The 13,822-nt window shown below is 38.3% G+C and overlaps 1 protein-coding gene across 2 annotated transcripts; it reads left to right on the top strand.

Annotated features, from left to right (window-relative positions):
- The first annotated feature begins 212 nt into the window (after positions 1 to 212).
- On the top strand, positions 213 to 11,542 carry LOC116257865 (nuclear transcription factor Y subunit A-10-like). 2 transcript variants are annotated; one of them, XM_031634881.2, is made up of 6 exons: positions 213 to 526; positions 1,202 to 1,545; positions 9,457 to 9,587; positions 9,728 to 9,790; positions 10,018 to 10,158; positions 10,690 to 11,542. In XM_031634881.2, exons 2-6 carry the CDS (start codon positions 1,266 to 1,268, stop codon positions 11,092 to 11,094), a joined length of 1,020 nt encoding a protein of 339 aa, XP_031490741.1. In that variant the 5' UTR covers positions 213 to 526; positions 1,202 to 1,265; the 3' UTR covers positions 11,095 to 11,542. The 2 variants fall into 2 exon arrangements, with proteins under 2 accessions (XP_031490741.1, XP_031490734.1); XM_031634874.2 differs by having other exon boundaries at positions 216 to 526; positions 9,728 to 9,796.
- Positions 11,543 to 13,822: the final 2,280 nt, after the last annotated feature.

Raw genomic sequence — 13,822 nt, 5'->3', positions numbered from 1 at the left:
AAGGAACCCAAATTATGGAGACAAACCTGTAAATCTCCACGAGTCCGAAATGTCAATGGCTGAACCATCGTACACCCAGACGGAGAGAAGTCCTTTGAGTAAACGGTTAGGTTGGTTGGCTCTGGATCATTAATTTTATGTTTGGTGGGGAGAGCAGACGCCATGAATAAAATTTCCCTGACCTTCGCTGACGCACGACTCCTCGAGGTCGCTGCCGCAATGGAGGGCGACACAACTTGTCCATGAGGCCACCCTCCATCTGATCACCCACTCAAATAATGGCTGCTTATTTTAACTGCAACATGTCATTGAAAAGAAACCAGTGCTTTGGTGTTAATATAATATGCTTGCAGCCTTGCGTAGTGCTCTTACCCGATTGGGCCCCGCTAAAGTAACCCCTTCTCTCTCTTTCTTTCTCCCTCTCTCTCTGCCGGTGGTTGCTGGTGCTTTGGAGGTAGGGTTCTCTGTGATGGGAGGACTGAACTCTGGGACATGGCTGCAATGATTGCACTTCGCTGTTCTGCAGGTTGTTTCTCGACCACTGTGTGGTTTGTCAGTTATCTTCCTCCTGTTTTTCATGGATTATGTTGTTGAAATGGAAGCCTTTGTGCCGTCAAGCTCTTTACCTTTTTTCATGGCTGCCCAAGTTAACTTTTCGAACATCAGAGGGAGTTGTCGACTCCCTTTTTCTTGTTCTTTTCCTTCCGTACTGAGCCAGCTTCAGTGTGGTTGCCTTTACCCTCTCTTTTTACTTGTTCCTACCATGATCTCTGGTTTAGATGGTTGTTCTCTCAGGGGTCGTGTTCAGAATCGATGTCCACTTGTTGAAAAGCCATCCTCTCTGCTATAACGGACGGTTTCTGTTTTCCTATGAATTTACAACCTGTGATGGTGATTGTTGGGACCTGGACTGACCATTCACTTGTCATTGCTTGATTCAGTACTAAGTTACTTCGTTGCCGCTCTTGGTGGTCATTGAAGTTCTGTAATCTTCATTTTATGAGAGATAACGACTGCTGTGTTGAATCTTAAGAGATGTCTGGAAGTTCTTATGTTAAGCTAGTCGAGGCTTCCTCCCTGTTGAGTTATCTGATATTATGGTTGTGGGTCTCTATGCATAAACATGTGTCTTTCTCCTTTTTTCTTTTCCTGCTTGAAAGAATTATTTCAAATAACGTCGACCTTGGATCTTGTGAATTAGGTAGTCCTAGCTAAAGGCTGCACTCCAAATTGTTTCGGTGATTCCTCTTCAAGAGCATTTTAAGATGCAATCAACCTTAAGCAGAAATCATGGAGGGCTTCCCCATAGTGATGTGCTACAATTGTCCGCAGTGCCATTGTTGTCATGGTGGACTCCATTTGGTTCTCAGACTGGCAACCTTGAATCCTTCAATCAGGTCAAGTGCTTATTCCCTGACCAACCTCGCGAAGATTCTGAATCATCAGGCAACTCTCTGACCATACAAAACGCCACAAGGCATGGGTCTGCTCAGTTTAACCCAGAGAAAAGCATCCTGAGTGCTACCAGAAGCTCTATACTACTTGGTACTAGATCAATTTTCCTTTTATCTTATACCATGTTTGTGGGTATATTTCATTCCTGAACCAAAATTGGGACAAGCAAAGCTATCGCAGTAGAATTACCTCCAAAAAGGCTATTACTGTTTTCATTTCTTGTTCATTGTTGTGCCGTCTGTTGTTAAAACTTCTTTCCACTGCCTTAGAATTTTATGTCATGCTTCTTTTTTTCTTGCATGGCAGAGCCAACTGATGGCCCTGGATGCTATCCAAATTAGAGACCCTTGAACAATATTGGTGAGTCTGTTTATATTTCTCATTCAACTCGTTACTGGCTTCATCGCTTTCAGCTTCTACATAGCTGAACTGGCATGGGGCCCCTGGACTAGGTCTAACTTGAGGACCAACAATGAACACACTATGAGTGAACCTCCCAAGTTGAACCTTTATTAATAAATTCATCCAAGTTATCTTCGCATCATATTGAAGCATCCTTTCAGCATTAACGTGCTGTTGTCTACATTTTCTATCTAGAACAAATTGTGTCTGATCCAAGTAAATTATCAGCTCCCATCACGGCGTCTGCATCTTCAACCGTGCTTTCCTAATCTGCAATTCTTGTTCTCCGCCATTCAGCCGCATGTATGAGCTGACTAGCAATCTCTGGTAAAATGTTTGCCTGGATCAAATTTCCTGCAAATGAAAATCAATTATATAGCATGCTCAAATACCTAACCCCAGTTATAGCAATCACATGTTTTCATAGAATTTTGAATTTTGATGCTGTACAAGAAGTGGCTAAGCCCTTATCGGTCTTAGATTTCTTGTCTGGCATGTTTGGACTTGCCAGTGCTCAGCTTGACAAAGCTACTACTGTAAAACCTACATTTGGCTAGCTTGTACATACAAATTTAGCAGTACACTTTTTAAACTTTAACTTTGTTTTATGTCCAGAATGCCTTTGGCATATTTGATTATCTTAATCACATCAATGTGTTTATACTTGTTTTACATGCTTCCAATGGTTGAGTCCTGTCACTTAGGCATGGGGTGTGGGTTTGGCACCTAGGTGTGCTGGCACCTAGTCCATTTGGAAGTTTAGGTGACTAGCCTCTGATACTAGATTTGTTTGCTTCCCAAGACCTGTTATCCCTTGAGTGTTTAACTTAATTTTATTGCAGGGAGTCTGATTTGACCCAGTGGTTTCAAAATTTATGTTGAAAACATAGAATTTTTGCTATAAGTATCTCAGAAAATTACAACTTGTGCAGAAATTAAATTGCTTGCAAGGTCTATCTTTTACCTGAATTGATTGAGTTAGGATTGTAGGTGTGATTTCTGCTAATGTATGCATTAGACAACTTAAGTCAGAGTCGTGTAGGAGTCTTTAACTGTCTTTCGAATTTGTTCATATTCAGTTGCCATCTACCATAGGTCCAGTTTAGAGAGCACCAGATTTCAAAGTAGGTATTATTTTGGTTATTTTCTGTTTATTGTTTAGAGGTCAGTTTCAGTTCTATAATGAGAAGTCTATCTGGTTTAAATTCAATGCATTAAACATTTTATTTTGCTGTTTTATAAGTTGATTTTGACTAATCCTAACTTGCTAACTTAACACATAAAACATAAAGCTAACAGTTTAGAATTAAAAATACCTAAGCAAAATTGCAACAACTTTTGGATGCCTAGCCTCCTTGACAACTAAGTATGTAACACTGACATGCCAAAACAGGCACTGCACCCACGTCTCTCCTTCTTTACTGTTAAAACAAAAAAACCTTACCTCACTGCATGCACACTTGCACAGGTGTCCTTCTCACTTTCTCTCTCTCTCTCTCTCTCTCTCTCTCATATATATATCTACTTTTGGAGTCCAGTGACTGATGATGGTGAGGAATCTTTTTCATTGACTGGCAATGGGAGTTCATTGACAGCAAGCAGCAAAACCCACCTGTCCTCTCATTCCCCTCTCTCGTTTCTCTCTCTCTCTTTCCTTTTCCCTTCCCATTTTTCCCTCTCATTCCTGCATGATAGCCTCTCTCTCTCTCTCTCTCTCTCTCTCTCTCTCTCTCTCTCTCTCTCTTGCCATCTATAAAAGGGATGATAAGGGCTTGTAGACTTGTAGTCCCTCTTAGAGACCACAAGGGGTGTCATTCTAAGACAATACCATTTTTTCATATTTTAAAGGACAACTGGTCTTTGAAAGGGACGAAAGGAGCTCTCATCTGGCTAAAGTAACCCTAGCATAAAAACTTATTTACAAGTTACAACAATGGGTGATGACTAAAATGTGAAAGAGAAAAAATGTGGACAAATAAGGCTGTGAAATAGTTAATTAGTGTTATATATATATATATATATATGCACCAGCATCCCCACCCTACACCTGTGCGACAGAGTTTATGAATAGAGATGTGTGTGTGTATGTATATATACCTGAGCTGCACTTGCTCCCTACACCTGTGTGACATAGTTATGAATAGAAATGCAGGAAGAAGCCTGGAAATTTGGGTTCCAGCCACACTTTTCTTTCTTACAGTGTCACAAATTCATGTTTCTACTACTTCCAACAGTGGATGAATTCACTCTTTGTGAAGATGTTGAATCATTTAATTTCTATTGACCCGAGTAACTTGGGGATAGTGCTAAAGGGTCTGGGATGCAGATCAAGGGGATTGTTTGCATGAACGCCTACAGTCTGCATTCTTCTCATATTTTTCTATTGAAAGTTGCTTGTCCATATGAACTTGGATGCTCATCCATCACAACCTTTCATCTTGACAGTCTCTAAATTTCCTAATCCATGCTGTTCATGATAAAAAATAAAAAATCTGTTATCTACGAACTTTGGTAAAAAAAATTCTGAAAGAGATTACTTCTTAGTTCATTTTTTATTCTTTGGCAACTCGTTATGCAATGTATATGAGACGATTTTGACCCTTCAGTTTCCAACTTGAGTTCAAAAGTTTGAGGATGAGCTTGGAGATGAACTAGCTGCAGAACTACTTCGTGCTGCCCACTTCATAAATTCTCAAAGAAAAGATCGGAAAATAATTCTCTAGATCAGAAGAGAATTGGCATTGCAAGCCATACTTGTGGGAGAGGATTGACTTCTACGTGTATGCACAAGGGGAAGAAGGATCTAGCTGTTGAGATAGCTCATCGGTTAGAATCTAGCCATTGGAGCTACTCAGCTGTTAGCTCAAAATTCAGCCAATAACTGGCTTAAAAAAACTGAAATTAAAATTTACAAAGAAAAATAAGAACTACAAAATGCGAAGAAGAAAGGACATGAGAGCAAAAGAATATATGTTTACATAAATATATCAAGCATGGACAGTCTCTATGTAAAATACATATACAGACAAATAGTTCTATATATATATATATATATATATATATATATATATATATATATATATATATATATATATATATGTGTGTGTGTGTGTGTGTGTGTGTGTAGGGAAAAATATATATTTAGCATTCCTCCTCAAACTTGGGGTATAAACAAAAAGTTTGCTAAGGTGGAAAAAAAAAAGTGATACCAAAGCTTCAGTGAAATCCTTGGAAGAAAGGGGGCATGATCACAGATCAGCAAAAGAAGCAGTCGCATTCTACGAGCAAATGAGTGTTTTTTTGAGAAAGAAAAAAAAGCCCCCATTCATACTGATCATGAGAACTGCCTATCCATCTCTTCCGGAAGCACCGAGGGAGGCCACATCAGAACTGTTGATGGTGAATGTACTTATACAATCAGAGGCATCTATAATTCCTCTGATTGTCCTTAGCATAGAACATGTCATTTTTTGGGTCTTACCACGAGCCTCACCTTGCTATTGTTGTAAAAAAAATCTAGGGCTGTGTGAAGGTGCCTTTCCTTATATGATGTGTTTGCATTTCCAATGCTGTGTGAAGGCAAAAGCTGAAAGAAGTTTTGCACTATTTACTAGTGAGTGGTATCATTAGACCGATCCTTTGGTGGGAAATGTTCTTCATTCTTGATAATGAAACGATTCTGCTACTACCGACCCATGCGCATATGATCTCTCTTGTGTATATGGTTCATGATGGGAAAGTATGTTGGAGTAACCGGGAAACATTGGGAAATTTACTTTACACCTACTATTCTATCCTAGTTACCAGTCCTACTTCATTAGTAGCCATGATTGGGGTGATAGTGCTGACTATGCATAGATGTGTTGTTAAACACTCCATTTTCCTCCTTGAAGCCGAAACCGAACATGTGCTCCAGAGATAGCTGTAAATACACTGATATGCCACAGAAAAAAGCAACTTCCTTTCAAAAGGAGGTAAGACCAACTAATATTCAAAACATACAAATGGTTTATTGATGGTTGTCCTCAAGTATTCTTCTTAAACATAGGGAAATCCATTTTAATGTGCTCAGTTCTGGGTGATTCATAATTTACTAGCAATGTTTGTTGCGCTATTGTTATCACAACAAAGTTTAAGACTTGAGAACATATATATATATATAATTCCTGTATTTCTCCATCCAGGTTTGGATGGAGAACTCTTCTGGTCTCCCATAGCATACCACCAAATGTGCTGCATCGGGCCATGTGTTTACATGGTTGGCTGGAGACGCGGATGGCTGGAGGATTTCACCTCCTCTCTTTCTCTCTCTCTCTCTCTCTCTCTCTCTCAACTATGACTGCTTGAAGTAAGGCAGTGTATATGCTTTTTAGTTTGGTCCAGGTCTGATAACAACACTAAGTCACATGGATACAGGTATTGGTATGGAAAAGCGAGTATGGACATGGCAATTTTAAAGGTTGTGGATATGGTAATACGGCAAAGTACATATGTATGTATGTGTGTGCAGAATTTCATAGAAAAATAACAAATTAATGCAAAACAGGTGAAATTCCTTTTGGATAATTAATATCCAAAAATAATATACAAAACATTGAAATGAACATGAAATGGGTATGGCAGCAAAATTGCCATATCCATGTCACTTAGCAAGATCACTATCATTTTTAGCATTTGGAATTGATTAATCTATTTTTCTTCCATACTAAGACAAACAAGAGGTTCTTGAATAGTTGGAATATATAACTTATGAATTAAAGATGTTTGAAGGTTTTGGACCCATTAAATCAGGCCTAAGGCCAATAACAAACTTATGAAGCTCTTTTTTTTTTCTTCCAATTATTGATGAGAAGGACTCTCTTTTGGATCATGTATGCTATTTGAATTCACAAAGAGCAAGCTCATCTAAAGTTGAGTAAGTGCTCCGAGATATTCTCTAACTGATCTATATTGTTGCATATTCATAATTCTTTCTTAAAGATTACATTTGTATAGTATCTTTCATGTTATGAATTTGTCGAAGATAAATCCGTGCTTTGTGTCCCAATTTAAACTGAAAAAGTTGGGTAATAGTAGTTATCTCAACTTTGCTTCGACTTTATGGTCACCAATTTTCCAAGCTTTCCATGCTTTTATAATCAGCTACGGTTTGTTCGAGTAACTCGATTGTCTTTCCATTCATCTCTTTGGCAGTTATAAGTTTGGGCTATTTGCAGGTCCATCGACAAATAAGAACTTTTCCACTAAAGTGATGCTCTATGGTAGATGCCCCTGTAACATAATTGGTGTTAGAAAATTTGGGAAAAGAGATGGTGTCAAATTCAACAATTAACAAGAAACTTCTATTAACCTTCCAATGAAGCTTTTGAGACCAAAGAAGCACTCCTAAGTGGAGAAACTCACAATGGGGAGCAAGAAAAATCTTCCTTCAAAGAAGAACCTTTCTATGACTACTCTTCCCAAAGCAGCCACTGACTTTTCATGCAAATCACAGTCTCTGCTCTTCTACCATGTAATGAGATGGTATAGAGAGCATACAGATACATAGTGAACCTATACACAACAATAGGTTCATACAAGCCTAAGATAGAAGAGCCACAAGCACACAAAAAACAACCACTTCACTAAATGTTCACAGAACAGGTCTGTAAATAATTCATTAAATCACAACAGAATTGGGAATACATGCCATATTTGTGCAAGAGGATAGACCTCTACTTATAAACCCCAAAATGAAGAGAAGCTAGTATATCTCAGTTCTGCCATTTAACCAGCTTTCCAAAAAAAGTTAAAAACAGATTCTTAAATGATTCAAGAAAAGGTAAAATCTACAAAAATAAAGAAACAAATGAAAAATAGAAGAGTGCAAGAAAATAAATATATATAAATATAAACCAAGCTTGTTGAATGTATATGTAAAATACATTTTGATCTCTGTCCATCTCTTTCTTGCTTATACACACACACACACACCACACACAAAAGGAGATAACAAACATATTTAACACCTGCCTGAGCTAAGCATTGCATATTTGATAAAAAAAGGACTTCCCTCCTAGAAATGATTATTCTCGTTTTTACAAATTACCCAATGATGTTGCATAATGCAGTTTAAATGATCTCTCTTATTTCTTCATCAAAACTTCCTTTCTGGGGAGGTATGGGGCTCTGAGTTGCTGTGGAGTTGTACACTTATTGTCTATGACACTTTTTTTGCTAGTTCAACTAATTACAGCAATGGAGGTGGAGCAAAATTGTACAGCAGTCATTTTGTATTCTAATTTTTCAATGACATAAGAGCTTTGTAATTATACCGTGGCTGAGTGTACTAGTTTGTTGTTAGCAAGATTGACAGTGATGCATAATAAAAATGTTTGAATGGGTCATGAATACATTAAGACATTTTAATTCCCTTGATTCAAAAATGGGGTGGATTCTTGAATTGAGCTGATAGATAGTTAAGCTCTTTCATCTTCCCTTGTGTCCTTGACACCTGAAACACACAACTGAAAATAGAACCAGGACAGTGATAGGGCATTATCACTGTAATTTACGATTCTAAAAGCATATCGATTATGAACTAGTAGTGCAGCAAAAATTTTTAGTTTAAAAGATGCAAGTGATATTTGGAGTTCCAATTCCATTTTTGTGCATGTTTGGTAATTGAGCAAGACAATACGCTTCTGAATTCTCAATATTGTAGAAAAGACAGTGGGATGGTTCTAAGCCATAACCAGACATGAATGGGGTGGATTCCTGAATTGAGCTGATAGATAGTTAAGGTCTTTCATCTTCCCTTTTGTCCTTGATGCCTGAAACATAAATGAAAAGAGAACCAGGACAGTGATAGGGCATTATCACTGTAATTTACGATTCTAAAAGCATATCGATTATGAACTACTAGAGCAGCAAAATTTTTAGTTTAAAAGTTGTTGTGGTATTTGGAGTTCCAATTCCATTTTTGTGCATGTTTGGTAACTGGGCAAGACAACACGCTTCTGAATTCTCAATATTGTAGAAAAGACAGTGGGATGGTTCTAAGCCATAACCAGACATGAACTATTTGCTCATTTAGAGCCTTTTTCCTTTAAGCATAAAATTTTGAATCACCATCAGATGTTCCCTCAGTGCATTATGGTAGTTTTAGAACTACAAGTCAACCCAGGAATACACCTTTGTGATGTATTTGGTCATTTTTAAGGGAGAGACATGGAATTTTTACCACACGAAGGAATGATTGAATGGCCTTTGAAAGGACGGGAAAAAAGGCTTATGGAGCTCAATGAGATGGTAATAAGGAACATATGGGTACGTAGCATGAGTCCACACAAATGGCTTGTTTTGACCTTTGGTGAATGAAATCTTTACGTTTGTCATCATGATGGTGAATATGTGATCACACGTCTTCACCCAAACTTTTGCACTTGCATGTACCAGGCATTTTCTATGTTCATCCAAGCATAGTGCATGTACTGGTGTTGCATGCAATTTTAATAAGTTTGGTAATTTACCATCACTTTTGGCTTCTTAGTTGTCAATTTTATGTATAATTGTTATCATTTTGGTCTATTACTTATATGTGCTCCTGTTTTCTGCAAGACTTTTGCCCAGGTGATGGCAACGATTCCACAAAACTTAAGAAAGATCAGCAACAATATGGGTCTCTTTCCATCTATTCATCTACTTTTGAAGAGCAACCTTCTTTTGAATTAGGACTGGGCCAGCCAATGGTAATTCTATCGTCTTACCATTTTGATATTTTATTTCTCAACACGCTTTTTCAGCAGCACTTTATTTCCCTTTTCCATCTTTTTGTTAAAATTACCCAATTAGAAGGGGTATTTATTGTTTGTTAATGATAACATTTTAGGTATACACAAACTGTTCTTATGGTGATCAGCAATATGGCTTAGTTGCAGCTTATGGAGCTCAGGCAATGGTTTGCTTCTTATGTAATCCTTTTTAGATTTTATGATTTGTGAACCTTGCTTCTCATATTACTGAGTCCTCCAGATTGACTGCTACTTGACATTATAAAAATGGGTGTAACTTAATGCTTTTTTTGCACCCTTTGCACATAACCTTTCTACAAACAAGTATCTGACTAGTATTTATTCCTTCTTCCCCTCAATGAATTTATTCTTTTTTCCATCAATGAAGCATGGCAGACTGTTATTGCCACTACATATGACGAAAGATGAACCAGTCTATGTTAATGCTAAGCAATACCATGGAATTCTTCGACGTAGACTATCACGAGCAAAGGCAGCATCAGAGAATAAGCTGATAAAAGCTCGCAAGGTATGGACCTATTTAATATATTTTTACTTAATATATTTTTACTCCCAACTCCCAAGGCACCCAGCATGCACTATTTTACTGCTTGGATGTTGTTTTCTTTACCTTTTTGTTTAACCATGACTTTCAAGTTAACTGTTCTGTTTAATGTCATGTCATCATAAGAAACTGGAAAGCAGTTCTGTTTTTCCAGCAAAGAAGGTCCGTCATACCTGGTGAACACTGTGATGACAAAAGAATGCACTATGTTGATTGTTTTTTCTATTCAAAGAGGAAACAGAAACCTTCAGCTTCTTCAGAAGAAATTGCAACTTCATCCTCAATGCTGCTTACACTGCTCTGGCTATCTAGAAATAGTTTCAGTAGGTAGAAGAAGTCCATGAATCTGGGATTCAAAGATTGGTTGTGTACATATGTCTACACCCTTAGCGAGCTTTTTCTTTTAGTGAGAAATATACAAATGAAATGTGGAGTTTCCATGGCATAATACTCTTTGGAACTTCAATTTCAGTGCCTTTTTTTGCTTTTCAACAGCCATATCTACATGAATCACGCCATCTTCATGCAATGCGGCGTGCAAGAGGGTGTGGTGGGCGCTTCCTGAACACCAAAAAGGCAGAGCAAACAGACTGTAGGAATGGAATGGAGATCTTAAAAGGGAGCAAATTGTCTCAGGCTGGAAGGTCGCCAAATTCTGATAGTTCACTTACTGCTAATGGGAAATTGAAATCTACAGAGGTGCACTTTAGATTGAATCTATCTACTGCAGAGATGACCAATGGGTACTCGCATGAAGATGCAAATCATTTTCAGGTTGAGCATATGTACCCTGTCGCTTTTGGCCCCCTCTTCAATACTAGAGATGGTGGCCAAGTTAATGGGATCCCATGCAATCGGATCACAGCAGCTGAGAACTGTTGTGATCTTCTGAAAGTATGATTGCAGGGAGACCACAAAGGAGGTATTCTTAGTGGGTGAATGTTCCTGGAGTGCCTCCTTGAAGCAACCAAATGGGATAGCTGTTGCATTGTGAGTTTTTGCTTACTTTGCATTGGTTTCTGATCATAGGGTTGATCATTCCATTAGGTTGTCCGAAAAGGCAAATCATTCTTGGCTTGTTTGCATTAAGGAATTCCCTGATCAATGATCCCTGGTCTTGAGCTGGGATACTTGGTGCAAAAAAAAAACTTACTTTATATAGTAGTCCTTGTGTGGACAAGACATATTTTATGTGTACCTTCATCTTCATGTGCTTGGTATGTAAGAATCTTCGGTTTGGTCTTGTTGGGTGGAGTGAAGGGCTGGACAACTGTAAGAACTAGTGTGATTTGGCAACTTGTTAGCTTGTCTAAATAAATGTGCTACAGAATACTGAGTTGGAGTATCTTATACTTTCAACAAATTGGCACTTACGGTGGCCTATGATGTTTGGCTTAGCTTTGTTCTGCTTTTCCATTTTTGAAGGCATTGAGTGGATGAGCTTCTGATTAAAAACTAATGTGATTAGTTTTCTTTTTAATTTATATGAATTTGATGAGATGGGTTGTTGAAGAATGGTGAGGTATAAAGTATATATTAGCATGCTTGCTTCACAAGCAGGCCGCAACAGGACTGATGAGGTTCGGATGGTGCCCACTCTGCCAGGGGAAGAGGTACCATTTCCTCTTCCCAGACGCGCAAGAAAGATGCAAATAGGATCTGTTTTGGGGTTTGAAAGCTTAATGCCACAGTTGCTTTTGAAACACTGGAGGGCTGCTAAAGGTGAGCCCTGAAATTTGTGGCATCGGCTGCCAAGATGGATCTGATGGCATATTTTGGCAGTTTGATGTACTCGGTTCCTATCACATTGGGATGGTGGCCTCCATTTACGTGCTTCCCACAATGAGTTAAAACTGGGCAAAGGCAATGGTCATTGATGCATGTTCTGTATTACCTGGTCTCAGCAGACCTGCAGCTCCTGCTAGCAGCATGCGCTGTTCCGTTTATGTATGTGTGCGTGTGTATGTGTGCCGAACAAATGGAGATAGAGGTCGCTTTTATGGGCTATGATTTCTTTAGATTTTGGCTTGGAGCCCTGTCTTCGCTCTCACCTGGAACTTCAGGCGCCATCAAAATGCAGGGAAAAAATTGGGAGCTTTTTCTTTTGTTTATGACAAAACCGACCTTGGGTCGAGTGGCTTGGTTGCTCGTCAAGTAGCATAAAACCCCAAGGCTTGTATCTTAAGACCCATAAAGTCTAAGGCTTATGTCAGCTTTGTATATGTAGAAAACTCTAGCATTTATTTGTCAAATTGGCAGTTGATCTATTTGATCTTTAAATCAGATGGCTTAAAAATGTTGTCTTGTGTTATTATTTTAATATTTTTTAACATTTTCTCTTTCTTTGATTTGACCTCCTTCTCTCCCTCTTCCTCCTTTCCATCTATGCCAAACCAGTGATGCTGCCAGTGGCATCCTTCGATGCCGGTGGGCCCGCTAGTCCTCCACCAAGAACTAGTGGGCCCACCAACGTCGGTGGATGGTACCGGTGGCATCCTTGGTTTGGCATAGTGGGAGGGAGGAAGAGGGACGGAAAAGATAGGTGGAATAATCCATCTATCTATGCCGCCGTCGTCGCTTGGCGCCTCACCAACATTGCATTAGAATTGTGTTTAATCACACCCACATGATGCTTTGCATCGAATGGCAGTAATTGGATGAAACTCAAGATGGCTGAAGGATTTCAGCTTCCCTCTCTATTTTCCTTGCGCAAGACATGTTTAGTGATTGGTAGATACCAAACCAATTGGGTAAGAGACAAAAATCTGTTTTCAAAATTGTTTTAAACAAATCTGAACATCCTATTGTGTTCATAAACATCAATTTAGTACAAATTATATTTTAATTCAAATTTATTTTTGTAAAAAAATCTATCGGATCGTTGTACATATCCATTTTCATGGCGGAAATGTTCGTTTGGGGCCGGTAATTCTTCCTTAGCTGGGGCTGCTCACCCACTTCCTGTTCCCGTTGTCGAGCCAGAACTTAGGAAGCAAACAGGCTTCTACCTTTCAAAGTCTGGGCATGACCCAAACCTTTGGAAGGATTTCAAAAGGAGTGAAATGTGAGCCAGTCGACAAAACCTGGAAATCCTTTGCGAGTGCCTTGTATGCTTAAGGGACAATTTTGACTTTGAGGACATCAAGGTTTGATGGATTTTAAAAAAAGGAGAAACTGCAATTGTATGTCATTAGTACTGACCATACCAAAAATTATTTGATTTTTCTACCATCATAATTTTGATACAATAAGAGCCGTTCAATTTTTTATTATTTAAAAACATTACTAAAGTAAAGAAATGACTAACTTAATGCATGTTCTTCATCATATCACTCTTGAGATTAAATCTATAAGGTTAGATTACCAAAAAAAACACTTTGATATTTATTTTTATTGGGCCTAGTTTTTGTCTCTTAATATAGTGGTCTTGTATTTATGAATCTCTCTCTTTCTCTCTCTATCTCTATGTCAAATGGTGCATTCTATGGATAAAAACTATGGACAATCAACTGCAGTCATGGAATGCACCATTTACTTTGATTTTTAGTGTCACAAAATATAAAAAAGACATCCAGTCATAGAAGCCGGATGGTTGGTTTCAATATATATATATATATATATATATATA

This window comes from Nymphaea colorata, chromosome 1 (assembly GCF_008831285.2).
Source record: "Nymphaea colorata isolate Beijing-Zhang1983 chromosome 1, ASM883128v2, whole genome shotgun sequence".
Classification (NCBI taxonomy): domain Eukaryota; kingdom Viridiplantae; phylum Streptophyta; class Magnoliopsida; order Nymphaeales; family Nymphaeaceae; genus Nymphaea; species Nymphaea colorata.
The sequence above is the reverse complement of the archived record's forward strand: the minus strand, read 5'-3'. Positions and strand labels throughout refer to the sequence as shown.